Source organism: Thermochaetoides thermophila (assembly GCF_000221225.1).
Source record: "Thermochaetoides thermophila DSM 1495 unplaced genomic scaffold scf7180000011806, whole genome shotgun sequence".
Lineage (NCBI taxonomy): Eukaryota > Fungi > Ascomycota > Sordariomycetes > Sordariales > Chaetomiaceae > Thermochaetoides > Thermochaetoides thermophila.
The window spans coordinates 769,138-794,946 of NW_006383023.1; the positions used below are offsets into that span (position 1 = coordinate 769,138).

General features: G+C 53.8%; 10 protein-coding genes across 10 annotated transcripts; 6 read left to right on the plus strand and 4 right to left on the minus strand.

Moving 5' to 3' along the window:
* Positions 1 to 629: 629 nt before the first annotated feature.
* On the plus strand, positions 630 to 1,393 carry CTHT_0002570 (vacuolar protein sorting-associated protein 20-like protein; the record flags this gene model as incomplete). Its single annotated transcript, XM_006690741.1, has 3 exons — positions 630 to 667; positions 741 to 1,104; positions 1,169 to 1,393. The coding sequence occupies 3 exons, from the start codon at positions 630 to 632 to the stop codon at positions 1,391 to 1,393; spliced, it is 627 nt and encodes a 208-aa protein (XP_006690804.1).
* Positions 1,394 to 1,962: 569 nt separating this feature from the next.
* Positions 1,963 to 4,906, minus strand: CTHT_0002580 (uncharacterized protein; the record flags this gene model as incomplete). Its single annotated transcript, XM_006690742.1, has 5 exons — positions 1,963 to 2,131; positions 2,190 to 4,029; positions 4,179 to 4,446; positions 4,516 to 4,635; positions 4,691 to 4,906. The coding sequence occupies 5 exons, from the start codon at positions 4,904 to 4,906 to the stop codon at positions 1,963 to 1,965; spliced, it is 2,613 nt and encodes an 870-aa protein (XP_006690805.1).
* Positions 4,907 to 6,151: 1,245 nt separating this feature from the next.
* CTHT_0002590 (ATP-dependent helicase-like protein) lies at positions 6,152 to 8,251 on the plus strand (the record flags this gene model as incomplete). The annotated part of the gene is made up of 2 exons (XM_006690743.1): positions 6,152 to 6,373; positions 6,455 to 8,251. 2 exons carry the CDS (start codon positions 6,152 to 6,154, stop codon positions 8,249 to 8,251), a joined length of 2,019 nt encoding a protein of 672 aa, XP_006690806.1.
* Positions 8,252 to 11,027: 2,776 nt separating this feature from the next.
* On the plus strand, positions 11,028 to 13,404 carry CTHT_0002600 (uncharacterized protein; the record flags this gene model as incomplete). Its single annotated transcript, XM_006690744.1, has 3 exons — positions 11,028 to 11,173; positions 11,234 to 13,096; positions 13,158 to 13,404. 3 exons carry the CDS (start codon positions 11,028 to 11,030, stop codon positions 13,402 to 13,404), a joined length of 2,256 nt encoding a protein of 751 aa, XP_006690807.1.
* Positions 13,405 to 15,182: 1,778 nt separating this feature from the next.
* On the minus strand, positions 15,183 to 16,034 carry CTHT_0002610 (40S ribosomal protein eS10; the record flags this gene model as incomplete). The annotated part of the gene is made up of 4 exons (XM_006690745.1): positions 15,183 to 15,228; positions 15,329 to 15,685; positions 15,851 to 15,888; positions 15,996 to 16,034. 4 exons carry the CDS (start codon positions 16,032 to 16,034, stop codon positions 15,183 to 15,185), a joined length of 480 nt encoding a protein of 159 aa, XP_006690808.1.
* Positions 16,035 to 16,550: 516 nt separating this feature from the next.
* CTHT_0002620 (uncharacterized protein) lies at positions 16,551 to 17,528 on the plus strand (the record flags this gene model as incomplete). The annotated part of the gene is made up of 1 exon (XM_006690746.1): positions 16,551 to 17,528. The coding sequence occupies one exon, from the start codon at positions 16,551 to 16,553 to the stop codon at positions 17,526 to 17,528; it is 978 nt and encodes a 325-aa protein (XP_006690809.1).
* Positions 17,529 to 17,880: 352 nt separating this feature from the next.
* On the minus strand, positions 17,881 to 18,671 carry CTHT_0002630 (cytochrome c oxidase polypeptide vib-like protein; the record flags this gene model as incomplete). The annotated part of the gene is made up of 4 exons (XM_006690747.1): positions 17,881 to 17,912; positions 17,980 to 18,043; positions 18,115 to 18,227; positions 18,626 to 18,671. The coding sequence occupies 4 exons, from the start codon at positions 18,669 to 18,671 to the stop codon at positions 17,881 to 17,883; spliced, it is 255 nt and encodes an 84-aa protein (XP_006690810.1).
* Positions 18,672 to 19,155: 484 nt separating this feature from the next.
* CTHT_0002640 (uncharacterized protein) lies at positions 19,156 to 19,694 on the plus strand (the record flags this gene model as incomplete). The annotated part of the gene is made up of 4 exons (XM_006690748.1): positions 19,156 to 19,218; positions 19,288 to 19,303; positions 19,434 to 19,496; positions 19,561 to 19,694. 4 exons carry the CDS (start codon positions 19,156 to 19,158, stop codon positions 19,692 to 19,694), a joined length of 276 nt encoding a protein of 91 aa, XP_006690811.1.
* A 359-nt stretch (positions 19,695 to 20,053) lies between these two features.
* Positions 20,054 to 20,604, minus strand: CTHT_0002650 (putative cyclophilin protein; the record flags this gene model as incomplete). Its single annotated transcript, XM_006690749.1, has 2 exons — positions 20,054 to 20,188; positions 20,278 to 20,604. 2 exons carry the CDS (start codon positions 20,602 to 20,604, stop codon positions 20,054 to 20,056), a joined length of 462 nt encoding a protein of 153 aa, XP_006690812.1.
* Positions 20,605 to 21,629: 1,025 nt separating this feature from the next.
* On the plus strand, positions 21,630 to 25,487 carry CTHT_0002660 (uncharacterized protein; the record flags this gene model as incomplete). Its single annotated transcript, XM_006690750.1, has 3 exons — positions 21,630 to 21,838; positions 21,907 to 25,360; positions 25,443 to 25,487. 3 exons carry the CDS (start codon positions 21,630 to 21,632, stop codon positions 25,485 to 25,487), a joined length of 3,708 nt encoding a protein of 1,235 aa, XP_006690813.1.
* Positions 25,488 to 25,809: the final 322 nt, after the last annotated feature.

Genomic DNA, 25,809 nt, shown 5'->3' on the forward strand with positions numbered 1-25,809 from the left:
TGAGAACCTCAGCAGTGGTGAAGTTGATGGATAATTTCTATGAGAGATCCAAAAATGGCTGTCCGGCAGGGTCGAACCCGAGATCTGTGATGTTCAGGGTCCGGTTGCTAAGTCTGGAACTGGATCATCGAACCTAATGTCGCCTCTCCTGTCGCATGTGCCTGCCAGATTACGTAGCCCCGCAGTGGAGCTTCTCACCGGGGTGCCTCGCACGTTTTATGCTTATCGATAAGAAGCTGTTCCTTATGCTGTGATGTCAGGTACACTTGTGCACACAACAGCTCTCTGATGAAAGAGAGTGAAAAAAGATATTCAAGAACATGCTTCAGCCATGTAAAATGCTCATATCAATTAGTTTCAGCTTCTTCATTGTCTAGAAGTTTTTTAAGCATTGAAACACGATCATCCTAGTCAATAAAGGTACCTGATTTCTTGTACCACAACCCACTCTGTATCCGCACCGTGACGTTTTGACCTTATCGCAATGTTCCGGCGGCACCCCAACCCCATGACGGCCGGCAGCTGGACGCCCTGTCCCAGCCGCCACGACACCAACTCCGTTAACATCAACACCTTCCTCCATCCCACCATTATACCCACCAGCGGCATATCCCAGTGCCGATGTCACGATGGGCAATAGTTCTAGCCGTATAACGGCTCGGGACAAGTGAGCTCACCTCTTTCGATCCCCTTCTCCCCAAGCCAAGGCACACAACCTACTAACACCCGCCCACTCCCAGAGCCATACTCGATCTCAAAAACCAACGCGACGCCCTGCACCGCTACCAAAAGCGCATCGCCATCCTGACCGCGCGCGAGACCGAGATCGCGCGACAGCTCTTAGCGCGCGGCGACAAGCAGCGGGCACTGCTAGCCTTGCGGCGCAAAAAGTTCCAGGAGTCCCTCCTCGCAAAGACGGATGCGCAGCTCGCGCAGCTGGAGCAGCTCGCCGCGACGGTCGAGTTCGCCCTAATCCAGAAGGATGTGCTGTTTGGCCTGCAACAGGGCACGAAAGTCCTTCAGGAGATTCACCGAGAGATGGGCGGTATTGAGAATGTGGAGAAGTTGATGGGGGAGACGGCGGATGCGATTGCGTATCAACAGGTCGGTCTACTAGCTGTGACAAGAGGGATTGCTTGGTGTTATGCTGACAATTATAATGGAGCAGGAGGTCAGTGAAATTCTCTCTGGCAGGATATCGAACGCAGACGAGGAGGAAGTGGAGGACGAGCTGGCCGCCCTCGAGGCCGAGGTCAACGGTTGTGTTGGTACTGCTGAGCGGCTACCCAACGCGCCTACCACAGATTTACCAGCACAGAAGTCTGGTGAAGAATCTGCCGTAGTATCACAGCCTACCAAGCAACGAGAGCGGCAGGTGGTGTTTGCTTCCTAGTACTGAGAGGCGAAGGAAAATGTCCATTGACTGGATAGTCACATGCGCGACACTGGTGTACTCCGTATGATGTAGAAGTCGTTGATATTAATGACCTTGTGCATAGCTTACAATCACTATATCACCAAATACCCCTACATTGATGTTTCCAATTCGCAAGGGAAGTCCTTGGGAGTTTTCCATCATCCATTCCCAAACACAGGGTATCCCACACTTGATAGAATAATCCTCCAGATATCCCGTGCATCCCTGAACAGAGTATGCCAAATATCAGCTCATCCGACTCCTGGTGTTAAATGACGCTTGCCACGGAGATCCAGATACCATAACTCCTAGCCATGCCGACAAGCAATGCGAACAAGCAATTCTCCCGTGCAATACCATTGGACACTAGGTATTACCCATATTTCCCCTGTGTCCGTAATACCACGCCGTTTTTGGGAACTATCTCACCGAACCGTACAGTTATATAAAATAAGGGTACGTCAGCAAAACTTTACGGCCACAACGCCCACTGCGTACAGCGAAGGGCCGGTGAGAGTACAAATCTGTGTGTACTCAACGAAGACTCAGTCGATCTCGATGATCTTATGATTCCTCGGAACAGGACGCTCAGAATGGGGCTGATGAGAAGCAGCCAGCTGAGGACCCGAGGGATGAGGCCTTGGAGGTGGAGGGTACTGCTCTCCATGTACATCAAAAACAGTATGATGTTGAGGATATGCTCGGGTCGAAATGCTAGACAAAGTATAAGTTAGCATCATCATAATACGCGCAAATGGATAAGTGGCATCACCTTGGCTGTTGCACATATTCAATCCCAACCACGCGCTCTTGACGCTGGAAGTCATTCGGCAGAGGGCTAAAGGCATGGTCACTCCCCTGTCCATGATGCCTGCCCTGTCTACCAGGGTCCACAAACCATGCAGGCTCCCACTGAAGATGCACGGACGGATGCCTGTAGATATCTGGTGTGAACCTGTTCTCCCTTTGAGCTCTGTGCTGGATAAGAACAGGATGCGACTCATACTCGGGGAGTGTTTGCTCCACAGAACGATGGTCATGCTGTTTGGGGAACTGGTCTGAGCTTTTGGCAATCTGGATGAAGCCATTACGGGCTAGATCCAAAAATTGTTGATCCAACCGCTGAGTGAGCTGCCTCTCACAAGGGCCAACCCGGATGGCGCCACGATTGTCCGCGCCTCCAGTAGAACGGCCGTGAATTTCAGAAGAGACATGGGCAGGAATCACATCTGGTCTCCTCAGGCGATCATTGTCGGCATCGATTACGTAGTCTTCCGATCTTAGGAGCGCACCATCTTTCCTGGCCCAAGTTGAGTGAGAGGAAGGCCCGTAGACTAGCCCCGAACCGCTGGGATACAACGGCTCAACGTAAGAACGGCCCCGTGGGTTCCTAGAGTCCATCGTTCTGACACTCCCACTACTGCTAACTCTGGCATTGCTCACCGGTTCCGGATTGCGCTGACTAATTTGGTCAAGACGAGAGCCAAGATGCACTGTCTGACTTGTTTCTGAGTGCGGTTTGAGCTCAATGAACCCTTGAGTTTCCAAGGCTGCATAGATGCTCGCGGTCTTCTGCGTCTCTCGAGGAGGGACTGTACCGCCATGAGGGTGATCTTCTATACGCCTAGAGTCCCAAAGACTCTGAACATGATAGGGTTCACGCTCGCGGATCGGAAGAGCAGCTCGACCTTCAACAGTGGGAAACTCCGGAGAAGGGAGTTCAATGGAGGGCACAAGGTAGTCCTTCAAATCCTGACCTTGATGACTCACCCGCACAAAATCCTGTCCCACGGAATTGCGAACACAAGGGAAATGATTCTCTTGGACGCAGTCTTCCGGGGGAATACGATAATGAGTGGGAGGAACTTGACGGAGTTCTTCAGGATGGTCATCTCTCCTGTAGTATGCATCTACAGGTCGCGAAGCTCGGACCGGCAGACTATCCGTCTGCGGAGGCAACTGAGCCAGGGTACGAACCGCCGCTGTCCTCGAATCGGCTTGTCCTGGTTCTGTCCGCCACAGCTGCGGTCTCTGGCTGCTGAGCTTTTCTGTGGGAACATAGCCCACAGAATCAGCCAAGCCCTGATCCATACGCCGCTGCCTCTCCAAGGCTTTAACCCACACCTGATCACGTCTTGCTTGATGAGCTAGGTTGCGTTGTGCCCATCCGCCCTCCTTTTCTCTGTTGGAACTCTTGATAACCTTCTGGGGAGCATGACTCGAATGTACATTATCAGCCCTTGATCTGTCAGTGATAGACAGCACAGAAGATGATTCAGCGAGAGGGGGAACTCTGCGTGGCCCTTCCGCCCTATCTGCAATTCTTGCAAAAGGCTCTGCTGCAGAAGTGGCAGCCGAGGACTCTTCATGACCCTCGTTTTCGTCCTGAAACTCCGCGGACTCATCTGACTCTTCATCTTCCGAGTCTGAGATGACAATAACCTCGCGGAGGATCTCGTCAAGCTGGTCCCGGCCTGTCTCTTCATCACCACGCCACTTGGCCAAGGTCTCCAAGCAAAGGTTCTCGACAGCTTTCCGTGCAATGACGTAGCTGGTCTCCTGAAGCAGCTCGTCATACCGGGTGTGATTGTGGCGAATGTGTGCAAGCACAGCTAATGCCACACGTCGCGCGAGGGTTATGTCTGGGGCAAGCCCAACTGGACGCTCCCCATTTTTGATTCGTGACTGATTCTCTTAGGTGAGTTCATCTGATCGATATGTCCCTGGTAGCTTCATCAAATCAAGCCACTCCAAATCTTACTGACCTTGTTGAAAGACTGGTCAAGAATTGCCTCTCGATCAAAATTGGGGATACGAGGGAATAGGTCCTTGATGGCTGCATCAGCCTGCTTAAATATCTCATCCTGGTCCTCTGGGATCGGCTCCGGCTGATCGGGTGCCGAAGACAGCGGCAGAAGCTGCTCGGGCCGTAAAGATGCGCGCGCTTGCTCAACAATGCTTTCCCGAACGTGATACCCGACCCTATTAAGGTGTTTGCTGAGGCGATTGGAGAAGCCTGGTCGGTTTACCTGTCAAGGAGTTTTGTTAGGGGTTGCAGGTTGCCAGGACACACAAGCAATTCCTTGTCAAGAACAAACCACAACAATGAAGACCATAGCTCCTTGGTCGCGTGATATCTCCTTGCAGGCTGTGGTCAGAGCAGGATTCCCGATTGGTACGAACTCGAATCCCGGAGGCGGCTCGATCTGCTCCGTAAACTACTTCATATTAGCCATAATTAACCGCGTCCGCAGTACAATGTGACCGAGTTACCTCCATCTCAAGCTTCTTTTTCTTGTCCTTGTTGTCGACGACTTCATAATAAGTCGTGTGTCTAAGCTTGACGGAGGGCTTTTCTGGTAACGCGTTGATTCCAGGAGGAAGAGGCGCTCTCCAGTCAACGAGATTGCCCTTGCGATCCCGTTTATGACGCTGTTTAGCGTGGTCTCCGGCGGCTGGGCCGTGCTTGGTTTTTCTCTCTCTTGCCATCCTGACTGCTGAAACTTAGCCCACTACAAGACATGGACGACGAGAAAGCCTTAGTTATCGCTGGAACGACAGGAGAACGACGACGAGCGCAGTATGTCGCGTGATACTTCACAGCAACCTACTTGATGCGAGGTGTCGAAGACAAACACTCCAGTCGCTCGAAAAAAGAGCACTAGATGTGCTGAAATCCCTCTTGAAAGGCGGAAGTAAGAAACGAAACCCGTGTGCGAACACAGCTTCAACAGCTTTGGAGAAAGCTGCTAGTAATGCGTCGGCGTGGCTCGATCTCGCAGAATTGACGACAGGAAGAAACAGGTAGATAATAGGTAACCAGAAAAATTTCGAGCATGCAAAAACTTCGAGGTCGGTCGTAGCCAGCAGCGATGGTAGAGGAATTGCTTAGGGTCCTCTCGGAAATCAACACAGATTTCACCACTCGCTCCCGTAAGGAGAGCACTGAAAAAGCCCACACAGGCAAGGAAGGAAGGCACACGCATCAAGCGGCAAAACCTCTTTCCTTGCGTTCAAGAAGACTCTGGTTGGCTGACCGTACAACTTTGCTAGGTGCTAGCTTCTCGAACTGATGACTCGAGAAGCCTTCTGTAAGCAAACAAGTCAGGTGTCAGGTTGAGTTGAGGTGAGTTTGATGCTCATAAATGAACCCGCCTGAGAGAAGTCCTTAAAAGAGATTGATCGCTTGTCTTCTACCCATCAGATCCGAGCCTGTCCAATGATCGACCATGGAAGAAGTGTGGCGCATGGGCCAGGCATCGATGGTTGGGCTGCTATCTGTGGCTTAGTCACGCTCACTTGGAAGGCGGTTGCAGCTGACAGCCAGCTGGCAAGAATTCCGAAAACAACCTCCGCTGACAAGCCATACAGAATGCATTCGGCAGGCCTACCAACGTAGATCAACCTAACCTGAGCCTTGCAAGCTCCTTCATGTCGCTCAAATAAGGGTGATAGCCTAAGAAGTGAGGGGTTCGGTAACCTTAGGCCATATAACTTTCGTTCATTCATAAGACACCTTCCGAATCTGGTAACCGAAGCCGAGCAAGAATGATCTACTGAGTTTGTCCTCAATCGTCGTCACTCGTCCTCACTCTGAAGCATTCAGATCAAGCATAAATGCTTGTTCTCCCCTGATAGCTAGAAATGAACAGCAAGGACCAAGTTAAGCTGGTCTATTTCTGAAAAGCCTCCTTGTCTTGCGCTAATTACTACCCTATATCCATCTTGTAAAGAATGGCCGACTCGGAAGTTGGCGGGGCTTTTATCCCTGCCTTGTACAAACCAGCAGCGCTTCTTCCTATTGCCAAGCACCGCGAGTCTCTCCTATACCTAGTTGAAACGAACCCGGTTACCATCGTCGTTGGCCAAACAGGATCTGGCAAAAGTACACAGATCCCTCAGTTTCTTGAGAAAGCAGGTTGGTGTGCTGATGGGAAATTGATTGCTGTTACACAGGTACGTTTGGAACTAGTCGCTAGAAGCTTGAGCCCTTATCTATTCTGCATCGAACGATGTGTGCTAACTTGTCTCTCAAAGCCTCGCCGTGTCGCTGCGGTCACGTTGGCCATCAGGGTGGCCGAAGAATTTGGCTGTGAAGTCGGAAAGGAAGTCGGCTACTCGATTCGGTTTGAAGATGCCACGTCTGAGAGCACCAGGATCAAGTATATGACAGATGGGCTCTTGATCCGGGAAGCCCTTGTTGATCCTTTGCTGTCGCGGTATTCTGTTATCATGATCGATGAGGCCCATGAGCGGTCCATCAGCTCCGACATCCTTCTGGGCCTTCTCAAGAAAATCCGCAGGAAGCGCCCGGATCTTAGGATCATTATCAGCAGCGCGACACTTCAAGCTGAAGACTACCGGGCGTACTTTGAGAAGGCCTCCGAAACTCAGGAGGAAGACAGCTCCAACGACAAGCAAAAGGAGAGCATTGCATCCATCATCAGCATAGAGGGCAGGACATATCCGATCGATATCCTCTACCTCGACACTCCAACTGAAGACTACCTCGAAAAAGCGATCTCGACCGTCTTTGACATACACACCAACGAACCGAAGGGAGACATTCTGGTCTTCCTCACAGGACGCGATGAGATCGAGCAGGCTGTTCAGGCTGTATCCGAACGTTCTGCCAGCCTTCCCCCGGGCTCAGAAGCTCTCCTTCCCTTGCCCTTGTATTCCGGTTTGTCTGCAGAGCAGCAAATGTATGTGTTCGAAGAAGCACCAGAAAATACAAGAAAGGTGATTTTTTCGACCAACCTCGCTGAGGCGTCCGTCACAATCGAGGGGATTGTGTATGTAATAGATTCAGGCTTCGTGAAGCTACGGGCCTACAACCCCAAGACTGGTATCGAGAGTCTCACGGCCACGCCCGTCTCGAAAGCGTCGGCAGCCCAGCGTGCAGGTCGTGCCGGTCGAACCAAGCCTGGGAAATGTTTCCGGCTGTATACTGAGGAGGCGTATCAATCACTGCCTGACGCCACTGTCCCTGAGATTCAGCGCTCAAATCTGGCACCCATCATCCTTCAGCTCAAGGCCTTGGGCATAGATAATGTCCTCCGGTTCGATTACTTTACGCCACCTCCGGCAGAACAAATGACACGCGCCCTAGAGCTTCTGTACTCCCTGGGAGCACTGGATGACTATGCTAAGCTCACTCGACCCCTTGGGCTCAGGATGGCAGAGCTGGCTGTTGAGCCAATGATGGCCAAGACGCTCCTTTCAGCGCAGTCCTTTGGATGCCTAAGCGAAATCCTCACGATTGCAGCCATGACAAGCTTGGATGGCACCCTTTGGATTCAACACGAGGGAGACAAGAAGAAGACGGAGAGCGTCAAGCGGAAGTTCGCCGCTGAGGAAGGCGATCATCTCACGCTACTCAATGTCTACCAGGCCTTTGTGACTAAAGGTCGCAAAGAGGCACACTGGTGCCACGAGAACATGCTCAATTACAAGGCCATGATTCGCGCCGTTAGCATTCGTGCTCAACTGAAGCGCTTTCTTGAGCGGTTTGGCATCGACGTCGAGGAATCGCTGTCCTCGCCCTCAGTATCCCAACAACCAGCGAACAAGGCGGAGAAGATCCAAAGGTGTCTGACAATTGGCTACTTTGCGCACGCAGCCAAAATGCAGCCTGATGGGACATTCCGCAACGTCTCCGGAACCACGGTGTTGCATGCGCACCCCAGCTCTATCATGTTCAATCGCAAGGCTGACTGGGTGATCTTTCATGAGGTGTTGGAGACGAAAGACAAGACGTTCATCAGAGACATTACACGCATCAAGAAGGAGTGGTTGCTAGAATATGCCCCTGACTTTTACAAGACAACTTGAAGATAAGGTTAAGAACTGGATGTTGTGCAGTTAGTCTGCAAATGTATCCAATTGGGCCGAGGGCATCTTGGTAATACTTGGCAGGCAGCTTGATGTTAGCCATACGTATTCCGGGAGAATGTTGATCACTCCCTTCCTGTTCTTTTCCTGTAACTCGGATGCCAGCTCCACTTGCTTGGGACACAGTGTGCCTGATCACTCAGCTCTTCACATGGATGCTCAAATTCTCAACCAGATTTGCGCCAAACCCACTAAAACGACTACCAATAATGCAATAAGAATACGCGCATGCAAACAAATGTGAAGCACACAGAATGCTGAGAAACGGTTGAATATAATAAAAAAAAATCTAAAGTTTAGCTCTAGTTGCCTAAGGTAAGAATTAGCCTGACTATAGCTCTGACTAGGACCTACCTAAAACCCTATGTGACGACCTACCTAGTGTCCCTGGGATAGGTTCAAATTCGGATGAAGGCTTATGGATCTAAGAAACAAGAGTTCTCACACAGATATAAGAGCACTGTGGTGACCAGTTTGGTATGCGCAACTGTTTGTATTGCTGACTAGGGAGTTCATTGTCCCTTTCCCACGAGGAATCTATCTACATTATACTCAGGATCCTCCTAGGACATACCTCGCTATATTAGTCTTGGTGGATGGTGCTTTCTACGTACCAAGACAAAATGGGGCTGTTTTACTGGAACCGGATTCTCGATATCATGCGAACATTCTGGTCTCACCAAGCCCCCACTGCAAAGCGCAGCCAGAGACTCGGTTCTAGAACTGGTGTTGTTCCGCAGAAAATTTTCTAAGGTCAAGTCGTTAACAAGTAGAACCTGGCCGTTTTATGCAGTGTCACCACGATGGAGTCCGTTTGTGCATTGTTTCGACTCGGCATGACCCGCAATTTCGATCCTCGAAGTACTTTGTTTCGAACGCTCACCGCTGATCGCTGAAAACCATACCTTTCCTCTCAAGGAACACACGTCTCTTTCTCAACGCCGTTTTCTCTCTTCTTTTCTCTCCTCTGGCATCTTTCCTTTCCAGTTGTCTTCGCCTTTGTTTATCTCTGATCAGAGATCGCTGCGTTCCATCAGGCCTTCGCCCCCGCGGTGTTCGTAACAATGGCGAGACTGTGGTTCATCTCGGCAATGTCATGCCCCCTGAGTTAACGGACAAAGAAGCGGTGCCCAGGAGGAGCAGGCCACCTCATCCCACTGTGGCCCCCTGTGCTGCCGAACAGGCGAGATTAGCGCCATCTGGACTTGTTGTCCGTTCCTGCATTTGGCATGGATCTTATTCCAGAGGACGCGGGCCTCTGAGTGGCTGCATCGCGGTACCAGTGGGTAGCCCTTGGCAGGATAACCCGCAAATGGAATGCGCCAACGCCGGCGCGACGCGCTATGATTGGCCGTAAGTAGACTCATAGCCCCCCACTAGCATCCAGGAACGCTGCCCCTTTTTGATCAGGGTAAAATTAGCAATTTTGATTCGTCAACTTGCTGGGCTCGGCCGTTAAGGAACAGCGGGCAGGTCGCTGCGACGGCTGCGCTGCGCGCTGTTGGCAGCGCTGGGCTCTTGCTAGACAGGCATCGAGAGCCCTCTCTTCACCCTTCATCTTCCTCGCCGGTGAGAGCTCCAATGCTCCGTTAGTGGCGTTTTTTTTTGGACTGTGTTTTCCACTTAGCGGGCTCGGTAAGTGGACCGTTGGTTGGATAGTGCCGGAGGACGTGGACGCTGATGCTGTTGTCTTGCCCTTCCTGGCTGGCCCTTCAAGGTTTCTCGGGCCCTGTTCGTCAGCCTCCGTCCCTTGTTCCTGGCCGCCTCCACCGTTCCCGTTCCATCCCATGTCCCATCCCAGCTCCATGCTCCCGTCTCTTTCTCCCTGGTCTTCTGGCTGGCTTTCTTCCCAGACGTCGCCTCTATCGTAAAATCTACACTAATTCCTAATTCACTACCTGCCTCACCGCCACCACGAACGCTTCCTACCTGCCCCCCTTCCACTCCTTTGGCTTCGCTGTCCCGTCTCCCTGGGAATCTGGTTTGCGCCTACTACTCCAAGGTCAGACGTTTCACCAGCTTCTCATGGTCGCTTGACGTGTGAGAGCATCCACTCCTTTCGCACAACACCAACTTGCCTGCTCCTCTTCGCAGGCGTGCCGCTCCTTTACGATTCGACGCATCGAAGTCCGACTCTTCGCTACAACGACGGTCGGTCTTCTCGTCACGACGCTCCTTTAGACTAACAACGACTTTGGGGGTTCTCGGTAACTAGAGGCGATACGGTATCCTTCATTTGCTCCTCCGCACTCTTGACAGTAGGACATCCAACATACTCGACGACACCTGTTAATATCTAATCTTGTGTTCGCCGCGGGCCTGGAAAATACGATCGACTTTAGTTGATCGCCGCTGGGAACTGGAGTCGTTTCTCTGGATCGCTTTTTCCCACGTCGAAGAACGGGTCTTATCACCGCGTCATTGTTATCGCGTGTTTACGGCTGTTATGAGAACGACATCATCTTGGGCTCCTTGACGGATAACGAACGTTCTATCTCGGTTTATGCCACGGACGAGGCAAAGATAACTTTTTTTCGGGAAATCGCCATAGGCTGTCACAGCACTGCCTGCGCAGTCAGTTACGGTTCGTATCGTGTTTGTGGAGGATTAACGGGTTGCAACGATGGATGGGTTTCATGACGATGGGTACGCCCGATATGGGCTGGGCCCTCGGGTCCCTCCTCCACATCTTAGGAGATATGCTCCTATGCCGACCATGACGTCGACTCTTGGGTTCAGAGTTCCCTCGCCCGTGATTGTTCCGCGGGCAGCTGAGACTACTGAGGACTGCTCCGATCCCAGAGCATGCGAGAAGCCCGTGAGCACATCCTCCTTAACTGTGCCTATTACTCTGGGCGTTTGGTAAGTGTGCCGAGTACAGATCCGTAGCCCGTAAAGCCTTATGCTGACCTCTTATGCAAGTATTCCTCTTGTGGCGGCTATCGCTATCCTGGTGTACCTCCACAGGAGAAATATTCGGCGGCAACGTCAGGAGGATCTCAACGATCCGCACAAGTCTCTTGACTTCGGCCTGGGTCCGTCACAAGACTCGACGAAGAACCTAATTGACAAGGAGAAAGGAGGGCGCTTTGCTCGGCAACAAATGTCCATGGACATGAACTTGACCAGCCCCTATCTTCTTCCTCCTGAGGTCCACAACTCGCGCGAGTCACTGAACTCTCTCTCTAAGTCGCTGCACGGCGCCGAGGATCCCTACCGGCCTGTCACGCAGTATGCCAACAGCGACGTTGCTTCTCTTCGTTCGCCCTCGCGGGCTCAGGACCCCTTTTCTCCTCGTGCGAGCGTCCGCTCAGATATGCCACCTCCTTCTCCGGGTCCATACGGTTACAACTCACCGCCTCGCAATAATGGACCGCGATCTCCAATTCACCCCCCGGAGCCGAGCCACGCTAGGAGAGATTTCCAGCGCCCTGGCGAGTTCTCCCCTCCCCCCAGCGCCCCGCCGACCGGGCCGCTGCCGCCGATTGGCATGGCGGTGTCGACGCCTCCAGGCCAGGATGAGAAGTCACCGATCCAAGAGCCGCCTGCTGCTGCCCAACGGGATGTCCTGCCGAGGTTATCGACCTCTCCCCCTCAGCCCAGCCCCGCTGACTCTGGCGTAGCTGTCGACAATTCGAACGCCCCCAGCAACCCGTTCGAGAAGCCTGAGGCCCAAGAGGTGGAAACGCCAGTCGACTCCCATGGCGTGGGTTTGGGTCTCTCCACTGATCCTGAGAATGCCCGTGCTTCAATCCAGACGTCCATGACGTCCAACAGCGGGCCGTCCAGCCCGATCTTGCCGCCAAAGTCGGAACCTTCCGTGCCAACAGCGCCGAGGATCGAGGTGGCTGATGATGGCTCCGACCATGGCGAGGACGGCTCTCGCCAAGCCCGTCGCCGCTCAGATTCCCCTGGCCCCAGATTCGATGACCAGGATGGTGAAGAGCGGAGAGGTCGGACCATGCAAAGGACGTCTCAGCTCATTGAGCAGCAACAGCAGGCGCGGAAGAGCCTGGCTGTCCCGCAACAGGACGGTCGTCGCCTGTCGGTCGGCTACCGCCCTCTGCCCCCAGATGAAATTCTCGACTCTGAAGATCCCGAATACAGGGCCAACCGTATTCGCTCCTTCTATAAGGAGTACTTCGATGAGACGAAGCCCGAGGACAGGCCGCCAGTTCCTCCCGTTCCCCCTCAGCACCAGCAACGGCACCAGCACCAGCAAAGCAACGCTAGCTACTACGAGGACTACGATCCGGCGTATGCACCAGACGCCCCATACTTCGACCCTACCACCAACAGCTTTGTTATGCCTTTTGCGCAGCCCGTGTCTCGTCGGGCTATGACACCTCCCCCGTCTGGCAACAGGTTCCCCGGCCCAAGAGGTCCGCCGCAGCGCCCTCGTGCCGGTTCTCAGGCTGGCATGCGGCTCCCTCCCAACATCCGTGGCCCCCCGCGTCCCGGCTCTTCCGTGTCCAACCGCCCGCCGAACAACTCGCGGCCGGGCACAGCCATGTCAGGTATGCGCTCCGCCTCTGCCATGTCCGGAGCGAAGCCCAAGAAGCCCATGCCACCGCCGGCCGATCTCCAAACTCTGCCCACTCCGGCCAAGCTCACAGACGACACGTCCATTCTCAACCCTATCGACTTCGCGCCCCCGGAGACCTTCGCCGAGCGTGCCCGCGGCCGGTCTCAAAGCCCGCTGGGCGAGCGCCGTCCGTACAAGATGCCCGTGGCTCACTCGCCGCTGGCCAATGCCTACGAGGAGCTCCCTGCTCTGCCCAGCCCGTACGTAGTCCTTTCCTTCAGTGTTCTGTTTCCCGCACCCTTACTAACTTGTAAATTACAGGCACATGCTCCGCAAGTCCGGCACGTTCACGGCGCTCGACTTCGCGCCGCCGCGCAAGTTTGCCGACGTCGACAACGCTCGCAGCGAGACCGGCTCCATCCGCAGCAACCACAGCGGTCTGTCCGCGCTTCAGGCCCAGGCACTGCGTGCCGGCGCAGGCCGCGTCAGCCGTCTTCCCGACGACGAGGTCTTCACGCAAGCGGCCATGGCCGAGAAGCTTAAGCCTCAATGGGGCATCCGTGACTAAAGTTGTTGATCGAAGTCGAATGGTTCTTTTTGTGTGGGCGTTTTTGGTTTAAACAAAGCAAGCAAGCATATAGAGCAGGGTTGTATTTTTGGCTCAGTTTCGTTCGTTTCTCCTTTAAAGTTTCATTCGTAGCCTCATGGCACACTCGGATCAAGATGATGGATGTTGCTGTTCCGCTGGCTTTTGTCCTGTCCTGGAGAAGGTGAAAGCAGAAGACAAAAGGTTCGCTAACCGGTTGGCTTGTTGAAGGGTTCGGTGGGTTGGATGGGCTGGCCGCCCTGATTATACACACACATCCCTCGTCATTCTTGATTATCATCCCCATTTCCAACCTACCTACCTTATCAATCGGGCAATGCTCTATACACCCATAACCCTGGCAACTCAAGATAGATCTCTTTGTTCCTCGTCTTGTTAAGGTAGACCCTCGGAGGTTCATTGATCTCATGTCACGTTGATCAAGTTCAAGTCGTCCTACACTACTGTCAAGCATGTATCGGGCGTCAGGATTAAGGCAAGCTTCATCTTTTTGCAATTATTTTACCATTCGTTAACACTTTTCGATTTTCTTCGGCACGTTTTGTTGGATGGGGAATAAAATAGCAGGTGGGCGGGTGGTGTTTTACTCTTTCACTAGCCTTTTCATCCTTTTCTCACTTCCCTTGGGCCCTCATGGATGGATGGTTGGAGATCGATCTTCCCAACATGTTGCAACCCTGCCGGATACCTCTCCCGCCAGGCATAATGACCTGACCCGATTTTTATAAGTTTACCAACTACTACCATATACAGCTACATCTTCGCATCTTTTTGATTCTCTGCCCTCGGTGCCTTGCGACCTGGATCGCATTGACAACAGGGCCTTTGTGCGGGCAACCTGGGTTGCGTACTGACCAGGCAAGGTTCGTGATGGATTCAAACTCTGGTTCTGCACTTTGATATTGCTTGTACTTCACGTATAGACGAGGCCATATTTGGGAGGTAATTGGTTGCTGGTTAGTTAGTTGGGCAATAGAATAATATCTTCAATCATCCGCTGTGTCCATGTGACAGTTCATATTGTGAGGAGCTTGAAACCAAACATAGAGAACTCCCATTACCTAAACCCAATGACTTACCATTCCCGAACAGTTTTGTTTCGCCTGGCTTTGAAGGACCATATTCTGTAGCACACTGGTTCAAGCCAAGACTGTTTTAATTTCAGCAGTCACCCCTTTTACAATTTACTCACTCACCGAGAAGTTGGGATATCTACACGCAGCAGCATGGGATTTTGGGGATTTGAAGCTGTGGCAGAGATTCGAGCATTGAATTGCTCTGTCCAACCGCTCATGCTATTTCGGCCTTCCTGTTGGGTGACCCTTTTGGACTCGTCCCGGGACTCGGTGAGGCAACAACTGGTCTTTCACAGGTTACCCCAAAGCGATGGTGGTGACGCTCAAAGTTGGACCGATGAAAGAAACCTGGAAACTCCTGCCTCACATTGATCGTAAACCCATCATCCCTGGCGATTGGCCCATCGCCTTGTAGTACCACGAGCAACCGAGTGACAGAGCAAAAAATCGTATTGACCGCAGATGTGATGACCCTGAATGCAGAATTTTCCGAACAATCTCTAACCACCAACTCCTCACGCAAACCACTCACGGTCCCGGCGAGTAGGTGCTTTTGCTGGTCGACCCGTTTACTCCTCTGGAGTAGAGTACGTGTCGTGCCATGCCGTCCGTCATGCCGTTGCCGACATCCCAAGAGATAGAGAAATAATTCGCCTTCCGCATTTAGGAAGAAGGAGCATCACCACGGCCCCGACCGAAACCACCGCGGCTGTTGTGATAAACGTCAGTAAGACCTCTCAGGTGAAACAAAGAGAGCATCCATCCCGCCGCTGAATAGAGCTATCAGGTGTCCCAGGGTAAAAACTTACAACTGAGGAGCAAAGTTGCTCGGGGCACCCTCCTTGCCCTCACCAGCCTCACGGCGCCGGTAGCCACCCTCGCGGTCACCGCGGTCGCCGCGGCCACGGCCACCGAACCTCCGCTCGCTCTCGCCCAGCATGCCGCGGGGTGGGATGTGAGACCGCTGCTGCTTGATGTGGGTAGCAGGAACGATCTCAGCGGGCAGATGAAGCCACTCCCGGAGGTAGTCGAGACCAGCTGGGGTCAGGGTGTAGTAGTAATATTGCCAGGAGAACTGAGTCTTGACATAGCCGCGGGACTGGAGGGACTGGAGAGCCTTGATGACGTAGAGGTTGCGGACGCCAATCTCATGCATCGACTCATAGCTGCAGAGTTTAAAAATTAGCATCTGCAGCCATTACACAGCGTATCTCTTCTCCGTAAGAAATCTTTTGACGCTGTCGTAGTCTGGCGTGTCTCAGGGATGTCTCGAAAAAATATCGGGCGTGATCGTGTATTTCTTTGAAAAGGGGGCAAATCGGGAAACCTACTCCTTCGCGGCGACCATAACACCCTCCCGGAAGAGGTACTACTTCCAGTGTTAGCACCGTGTTCTCGCGATCATTTGAAGCCAAAGTCGAGATTCATCATCACTTGGGCTGTTCGACGTCAAAAAAAAAGGCGAAATGGTCGTACCTCGTGGATCGCCTTGCGATCAGCCTTGGGAATAAGCATCTTGGCGGCTGGATCGGTTCCGACACAATTCGTGATATTGGTCTGGGGAAAGGTCGGCGTTGAGGAGTCGGGAGCTCTCAAAATTCAAGGTCTCAGCGATTTGTGGGCTCGCAGCGCCGAAATTCCAGTCCACTGATAGGGCTCGCGGATTAGCGGGGCACACAGCCACATAGACTTCACAGGAGTCTTGGCACGATCAGGCGGGCCTGATCTGTGGCTGGTGAACCCACCTCTCCGTCTGTATTGCGGCGCTGGGAAAGCATTGACCACATTCGGTGAGTGGCCTGAGCTTGTGAAGCAACAGCCGCCCAGATGGCATCGCATCTAACATAAAGCGTCCAACAAATCCCAACCTCGATTAACATATGATCGAGAGGCCCTGTGTTAGAATCATTCTTTAAAGCTTTTCTGTAATTCATCTCTTTGAGGTGATCACAGCTTCAATACTCTTTACCGCCAAGTCCCACTCCATTTCAAGCAACGGATTGCGATCTCTCCACTGAACACTGAACCACAATGGGCCGCTCAAGCAAAATCAATGTTTTAATCAGCACAATTGAAGGAACAGGGCTCCCTCCAACCCTGTGTCTTGTCCTTCCTCCAGATTCTCCGGTATCATCCCTCCGCGATGAGCTTGACAGCCGCCTACCCACCTCAGCCAGTCCTTACTCCACCCGCTTACTCCTGACAACACTTTCGAGTCGCTGGGTTCCATTAGATTCGCCTCTTCCCATCTCACACTTCCTGCCGACATGCGACCCTGTTGCAGATTCCGACTCCGAAGTCGACCAGCTCCAAAATGACTTCCTTCACCTGCGCCTTGCCGTCCCACTGCTCGGTGGCAAGGGTGGCTTCGGTTCCCAGCTGCGCGCGGCGGGCGGTCGTATGTCGAAGCGCAACAAGCGCGCGAACGTCAACCCGGAAGAGGAGCAAGGGTCGTCACGTAATCTGGATGGTCGACGGTTGCGCACCGTGACCGAGGCGAAGGCTCTGGCCGAGTACTTGGCAATCAAGCCGGAAATGGAGAAGCGCGAAAAAGAGGCGCGTCGGAAGAGATGGCAAGAAATCATCGAAATGACAGAGCGGAAGCAGGAGGAGATTCGCAACGGGAAAAGGGGTGCGATCTTGGATGGCAAGTGGGTTGAAGAGAAAGAGGTCATGGGAGAGAGGACACGGGAGGCTGTCATGGAGGCTATGAAAGCTGGTGCTTGGAAAGACAACTTCATTTCGCTTGGTGAACCTAGCAGCAGCCGCACTGTTGCTAGCAGCAGTTCAGCGGATGAGGCAATGGAGGAGGACGAAGAGTCAGAAAACGGCTCATCTAAGGCCACGACCCCGCCATCAGAACCAGATCCAGCGGCGGAAGTGAAGGGCAAGGGAAAAGAAAAAGAGACACCAATGAAGCATCCAGCTCCGGCTGCGAAGAAGTTCTTTGGTTTTGACGATGACGACGAGTTTATGAGTTCTGATGATGAAGGTGGCGATGAGAGCTAATGGTGTGAAGATTCAGGGTCGGGAAGAATGTATATTTAAGATATACTGATATTGACACGGCGTATAGGATTCACTGGCGTTAATGGCGTTGAATGGAAGTCAGTGTTGAGCTTTTCAGACTGCAGGATGAACATCACGTCACAATTAAGGGCTCACAAAGAATAGATCAACAACTACTTAATTTCTCTACCTCACCCTATTTTCATCAACACTCCATTGGTGTACAGAAACAAGCAACCCAACTCTCTCTATGTGTATTCTCCTTTACTGTCGTGAGCCTACTGTAACATGATCCAGGCTGGAATCATCTACCACGCCTACCCTATTCTAGTTCATCCCCAAGACACCCCTTTTAGTCCAGCTTAGCAGGGAAGTTACCAGCCTCTGTAATCGCAGTCAACAACTCATCCAGGGGCATAGCTTGCAAGCAAGGAGGTAGGGGACCACATACCGCGCTGAGCATCCCACCGCTGGTACCAGCCGCTGGGGCAAAGAGAGCGGTAGGCGAGCCAGAACTATCACGATGTGTTGGTCAATCAAGCTTTACCACCTAAATCTAATACGCCCAGAACCAGGGACAACTCACCTGGCGGCAGGGAGCGAAGTCCTCGCCCTTGGCAATGATGCATTTGTGGTAGTCGACGTAGTTCTGCCAGCAGTGCTTGGTCTGGTTCTGGTTGGGGAAGCGGGCATCGACGCCTAAAGGAGGAGCGAGAAAAGTGAGATAAGCCGTCCGAGGAACCGTTGCTCGCACATCAACCCGTTCTCACGCATATCGTCCCCATCCAGCTCTTCTCCGGTCCCTGTGCATGCCATGACAGCACCCCATCCCCCTCTACGAACCCGATGATCCATTCCCACGGCAGCTATCAATTCGTTCGCAGGACCGGAGAGGGCGGAAGGCCAATTCAAGGTCGTGAGAGCGGCCCGCAATGGTTCATTGGGATAGGGTTGGGTGTAGCATACCAGCTGTCAAAGTTGTTAGCCACTGACGGTATACTCCGGGACAATTGGTAGGAGGAGAGTAAGATCAGGCCATGTTTTTGTGTGCCTCCGTTGCCGAGGGAATTTGCGGATGGGGCGAGGACCCAGCGTACCTGTGACGAACTTGAAGGGCTTGGTAACACGCTCGTCGTCAGACATGTTGGGCAGAGTGTACGGACGTTTTCACGAAAGGCGACGAGGTCTGGAGGACAGTGGGCGGGGCGGCGGGTTGGTCGAAGGTTTGGCCGGTGATGGATTGACGAGGAGAGTCCGTCAGAAGGTCAGAGCTCGGAAAGGCGAGGTTGCTCTGCTCCGACCAATGATGTGAAATGGTGGGGCTCGCCGGGACAGAACTCTCGCCGCGACTCGATTGGCTGGCGGCCTGAGGCATGCACGTGTTTTTCCTCGGTGGGCTGATCTCACTAGCCAAATCGCGCCGTGGTGGGTTGTGGTGGGGGCGAGCAGCACCTCGCAAGAGAGCAAAGGGAGCTCCTCTCTGCCGGAGCCACACTACCTCGCCAAACCGCTGACCTCTACTTCCCGAAGCTCTCCCAGAAATACCCGAAACGGGCTCAGCGCGAGCGCACACCGTCTCCCTGACTCCCTCAGAGGAACCTCTCCGCTCAATTCCTTATTTTCCAAGATGTTCGCCACGCGTACTCTGCGGATGTTCCGTCCCACGGTCCGTATGATGCGGCCGGTGCCGGTAAGTAGCTTGCCGTAGTGGGAGTGCGTCAGTTTTCAAGATTGCGTCAGGGCTAACTGAGGGGTGCAGAAGGAGGAGCAGGCTGGTACGTGAAACCATTGGGATTTTAAAAGTTTCCGAGAGCTCCGGACTGCTCGACAGGAACACATTGCTGTTTTATCTGGGATGCGGGAGTGATGATTGGAACGGGAGCTGATACGACTGTCATTTCACAGCGCACACTGTCTCTCAGCGTCTGCGGCGCCTGAAGAAGATCCCTCCTGAGCTGATCCCCCTCGGTGAGCCGCCCCCACGATGCAAGCTTGTTCACACCAGGACCACAAACTCATAGGAGCACCGCAGGTGTTGTCGTCAGCTTCGCCGTCTGCGCTGCCGTCTATTCGACCACCCGCCACCTTTTGGTTGACAAGAACATCCGCCTGAAGCGCCAGAACCGGGCAGCTGACCTTCACGTCGAGAAGCATGAGGAACACTAAAAACGAAAAACAAGAATGAGGTTCTAAAGGGGGCACGGATTCATTAGTGTTAGGTAAACAACATTGTATATGACGAACAATCCGACTGGTAGGGAGGCACTTGTGCTTGGTCGATTCCGCTCGTGTGTCTCTGGACTTGTGGCCCGGATGTAAACATAAAGTTCCCATTGCATATCCCTTGATTGACTCAGATGCCTCTAACGCCGCAGCTATGCAAATACCATATGGGTATGCCCTGAAGCTGTGACCAAAATCGCAGAACCCAGTTCATGTCCACGTTCATTACATTCCAGAATAGAGTTGATAGGTACTTCAACTTCTGCACCGTTAAGTAGGGTAGCCTCAAACAGAGAAGTCTTTCATTCTGGCTTGGGCCCTGCAACATCCAGATCCTCAAGCCCCTGCATAGGATCTTCGTTTGGCCTTGCGTTCTTAGCTCGCTCGGCCGCCAGTCGATCCTCTTCGCTGACAGCATGCTCAGCAAGCCACCCCTCCTGTAAGCCATGTCAGTTTCGTCATCCTATCGTCATAGCATTGTATGAGAAGAAACAAAGTGAAAAACATGACTATAGAGAAAACGGACCTGCTCCCAAACAGCTGTCTTGCTTCCCAAGCCTTGCCCGGCGCTCTTAGGTGGCTTGGCTGCCGACACTTTGATAACCCGGCCGAACAGCTCGGATTGATCCATGTTGTCGATGGCCTCCTTGGCATCCTCAGGATCCTCAAACTCGACATAGGCGAATCCCCGGTGCGGCTCTGTTGAGGCCGTGTTGGGGTTCTCATTGCGCGGTAGGTTGATCTCTGCTATCTCCCCGAAGGGAAGAAAAGCTTCATGAAGTACAGTTGCTGTCACTGCGGGGGCTAAGCCACCGACATAAACGGTGGCTTTCCAACGAGCCGCGTCAGACATGGGTTTGGTCGTGAGAAATTTAGTTTCACTGGGTGCTGCTTCGTTCCAAGGCAGCTGGCTAATACGCCCTTGATCACGATCGAGGTTTTCGTATGAGGGGCTCGATGAGAAATCAAAGCATGGCTTGAGGAATGCTCGTTGTTCTGAAAGTTGTGCTCTTAGGTAGCTTCAACCCTGTTTATCGGGAGAACCGGAGGATCCTTTTAAAAAGGCCCAAGATACGGAATTGTCCTCTCAGCAAAATTGTCCAATACTTCACTTGATCGAAGGGAGATTGATGCTGCTTGCTGAGGGTAAAGCAAGACCAAGAGTTGCTGTTAAGGATCACGTGCCGATTGAGTTCTTGGGGAATCTCCACCATCGATCTCGTGAAGGATCAACTCTCAGGTGCATCGAATCGATTGCGCACTGTGCGCACTGTGAGCACCAAGGAAACAAAGGCCGAAAAAGACCAATCATTTTGAGCAGACATTCACAATTAAAACTTTTAGAAACTTTGCCTTTCAAAATTGATGGATTCAATAGCAATAAACCATATAATTCTGTCCAATCGACTTAAATTTTGTCACAACAATGTCTTCTCTTCCAGCCTTTGCGCACGAAGTTTCAAGAACCCAGACGTGACCCCTCCTTGATGACGGTTTCGCTCGGGTTAGGGTTGTACATGCAGGTCAGGGGCAGCTACAGGGCCCAGACCCAACCACTGGGCTGGCGCAAGCATCCCCTGTGGGCTGCTGGGCCTGGACGACGATGCAATCTGGCAACACGCCGCACCGGCTCCCGCCCATCCCCGATTATTTCACTTACACTTTGGACAAGAACAACCCATTTGTCCTCTGCCCTCACGGCTCTTTTGCGAACTGCCGTGGGGCTACTACTGTGGTTTTATTGGAAGCAAGTTCCAATTCTACACGAAACTACAATTGTTCCGTTTAATTCCCCCGCCCCTCTAATAGCTATCGCCATCGACACCGTCAACTCAGCTTATAACCCAACTCCTTACCTATACCACACAAACCGCCGCCATGGTCCGGCTGAGAGAGATTCCGCGGACCGCGGCCTTTGCCTGGTCTCCAGGCACTTCTAGCCCGCTGCTCGTGACCGGTACCCGGTCTGGTGCCGTGGACGCTGACTTCTCGGACGAGTCCAAGCTGGAACTCTGGGACCTCAACCTCGATGTCGCCGAACAGGGTCTTGAGCTGCAGCCCATCGCCAGCATTTCCACTGATTCCAGGTATTATTCCTTTCTCTTTACGGCGCTGTTTGAGCCAAGATAGCTGACTGTTGGCGGTTGGCGCATAGGTTTTACGATATCGCATGGGGCGCCCCAAGTGACCAGCATCCGCGCGGCGTCATTGCTGGCGCCATGGAGGATGGCTCGCTGCAGCTGTGGGACGCCGCGAAGCTCCTCGCCGGCGAGGAGGCTCTGATGTCGCGCGATACCAAGCACACCGGCCCCATCAAGGCCCTGCAGTTCAACCCCTTGCGTCCTCAGGTTCTCGCCACTGCCGGTGCCAAGGGCGAGCTCTACGTCTGGGATGTTAACGACACTTCGACCGCTTTCCGACTTGGCAGTGCTGCTGCCCAAGACATCGACTGCCTCGCCTGGAACTGCAAAGTGGCCAACATTCTGGCTACCGGTAGCGCCGGCGGCTTCGTGACGGTGTGGGATTTGAAGACCAAGAAGGCTTCGCTCACCCTGAACAACAATCGCAAGCCTGTTAGCGCCCTCGCGTGGGACCCTAACAACTCGACCAGCATCCTGACGGCTACTTCTGATGACAACACGCCTGTCATCCTCCTGTGGAATCTCAGGAACTCCCAGGCGCCCGAGAGGACACTTCAGGGCCACGAGCAGGGTATCTTGTCTCTGTCGTGGTGCCAGCAGGACACCGGGTTGCTGCTCTCTGCTGGCAAGGATAATCGGACTCTTGTCTGGAATCCGCATACCGGCGAGCGCTATGGAGAGTTCCCTGAAGCCACTAACTGGACCTTCTCGACCCGCTTCAACCCGCACAACCCGAACTTGTCGGCCACTGCGGCATTCGACGGCAAGATAGTCATCCAGACTCTGCAGAACACCAACCCGACTGCTGTTCCCCAGACCCAGGCTGCCCTAGACGATGATGACTTCTTCTCCCGGGCTGCGACCCAGCCCCAGGGAGTGTCCTTCTCTCTTTCTCGGGCTCCCACCTGGCTGGAGCGTCCTGTCGGTGTCTCGTTTGGCTATGCTGGCAAGCTTGTCATCTTCAAAAAGCACGACACACCGGCCGGTCAGCACAGATCTTCTAAGATCACCATCTCAACCTTCTCTGTCGACTCTGACATTGGCGCAGCTACTGAGAAGTTTGAGGAGGCCATCAAGAAGGGGGACATCGCGAGCATCTGCGACTCCCATATCGAAGCGGCTAAGACTGAGGAGGAGAAGGCTGACTGGCAGGTGCTCAAGACGCTTAGCCAGGATGATGGCCGGTCCAAGATCATCGAGTACCTTGGGTTCTCCAAGGATGAGGAGGCTCGCGAATCTGGGTTGACGTCGCCAAAGGAAGAGAGCGCCGAGGGTGTTACTTCTCCTCAAACCAATGGTGAAGAGCCCAAAAAGAAGAGTCACAAGCGGGTGACGAGCATGTGGGGAGATATTGACGATGGCGATGACTTCCTGTCCGAGCTGACCCCGGCCAAGGGGGCCAAGACGGATGACCCGTTCCATCTCATTGGCGAGGGCTCCTCTGTTGATGATCAGATCACTAAGGCTGTCCTGCTGGGCAACTTTGAGATGGCAGTCAACCTTTGCGTTAAGGAGGACCGTATCGCGGATGCCTTCGTCCTTGCCAACTGCGGTGGCAAGGAGCTTGTGGACAAGGTTCAGAGCAGCTACCTTGCCAAGAAGAAGGGCAGCACCAGCTACCTGCGTCTTATCAATTCTGTCACTAGCAAGAATCTTTGGGATGTGGTCTACAACGCCGACCTGTCCAACTGGAAGGAGGCCATGGTTACTCTCTGCACTTTTGCAGAGCCTGCTGAGTTCCCCGACTTGTGCGAGGCCCTTGGTGACCGCATTTATGAGTCTGGCGAGAGGAAAGATGCTTCCTTCTGCTACCTGGTTGGCTCGAAACTGGAGAAGGTCGTGGATATCTGGATCGCCGAGTTGCAGGAGGCAGAGCAGGCCGGCTTGAGCGAGGAGACCAACGACACCAGCTTCTCCATTCATGCCAGGGCTCTGCAGAAGTTTATTGAGAAGGTTACCGTGTTCCGGCACGTCTCCAAGTTTACGGATAATGAGAAGCAGCTCAGCGAGGGCTGGAAGCTTGCGGCTCTGTACAACAAGTACACCGAGTACGCGGATATCGTTGCTGCCCAGGGGCATCTGGCGGTTGCTCAGCGGTATCTGGATCTCCTTCCGGCAAACTTCCCGGCCGCCGAGGTCGCCCGGAACCGCGTCAAGCTCGCAACCCAGAAGGCGGCTCCTCAGCCCGCTGGTCCTACCGCGCGTGTGCCCTCCCGTACTGCTGCGCCTGTTGGCTACCAGCAGCCCGGCGGTCTTCCAAGCCCGGCAAATCCTTATGCCCCTCCTGCTCCGACTTTCCAAACCCAGGCCCCGGCCCCGGCATCAGCGCCGAACCCGTATGCTCCTACAACTACTTCTCAATATCAACCCCCGACAGGAGCAAGCCCGTACGCTCCTGCTCCTGGCTTCACGCCCTCTCCTTCCATTACCAGCGGCTATGCCCCACCACAGCCAAGTTTCAACCAACCTCCCCCCCCTCCTCAGCCGAAACCTTATGTCAAGAAGGACGTTGGCAATTGGAACGATGTGCCGATGGTTACAAAGCTTCCGGTCCGTCGGTCGACGCCAAGCGCACCGCCGATTACCTCGCCATTCTCCAACCAAGCGGGTACCCAAACCCCTCCTCCTCCCATGGGCGGTTATGGCCGTCCCCAGCCTACCCCCCCGCCGCCGCCACCTAAGGGCCCAGCTCCTCCTCCGCGCAACACTGCTTCTCCGTCTGTCGGGCCGCCGCCAGCAGCTGCTCAGCACCCTCCAAGGCCTGGATCCGTCTCGTCGAACGCATCGACCAACCCCTATGCCCCTCCGCCGCAGCCTGTGTCCAACATCCTGCAGCCCCCTGTCGTTCCTCCTCCTCCACGGACCTCGTCCCCTTACAACCCCCCGCCGGCCGGCCCGCCGCCGTCTAACCGGTATGCGCCAGCTCCTTCGTCCCAGCCCGCACCCGCGGCGCCGCCTTCGGCAAGCCCATATGCGCCACCTCCCGCCATGCCACCGGTAGCTCCCCCTTCGCAGTATGGCCCTCCCCCGCAGGCATCTCGCCCGCCAGTAGGACCCCCTCCTCGGGCTGGCCCTCCCCCCGCGGTGTCGGCCCCCCCTCCGCAGCAGGCTCCTCCGCAGGCTCCCCCCCAGCCGCAATCGCCCCCTCCGCAGCAGCAAAAGCAGAGGCACCCGCCTGGGGATAGGTCGCATATCCCCCCGAATGCGAAGAACATGGTAGAAATACTCGACCGAGACATGCAGCGGGTGGCAGCCAAGGCTCCGTCAACGTTCCTGCCGCAGGTTAAGGACACGCAAAAGCGGCTGGGTATCCTGTTCGATCACCTCAATAATTCGGACCTGTCGGATTGGACGGTCTCCAAGCTGTCAGAGCTGGCGGATGCGCTGGAAAGTAAGAACTACGACGTAGCGCACAGGTTGCAGGTGGAGATTCAGACTGAGAAGACGGGAGAGTGTGGGCAGTGGATGGTAAGTACATCTCTCCTTTTTTTTGACTCTTATTTACATTCATGGGAGAACATTGAGGACATGGCTGACTGGTGTGATGCAGGTTGGTGTCAAGAGGCTGATCAGCATGAGCAAGGCCACTCCTTGAGACCGCACTCGAAGTATGGGATACGGGGTTTGGGATGGGGATAGACTGTATTGTGTAGGTTGTGAAACAGAGGACACAATGTGATCTGGTAGTAGTATTGGCCGTATACACATTTTTCTTGTTTTGACAGATTCCATTCCCTGATGTCGCAGCTCTCCTGCGGTGCCTGTTGTCCGTGGATGCTGTTGGTTGTCTCCGCCCAAACCCGGCGGGCCAATAATCGGAGTCAGCGGCTGGCAGCTCAAGACCACAGATCCACCTGGACAAGCGCTTAACCGTGCCAAGGCCGCCAAGAAAGCCCCTGCGGCTATGATAAGATAAG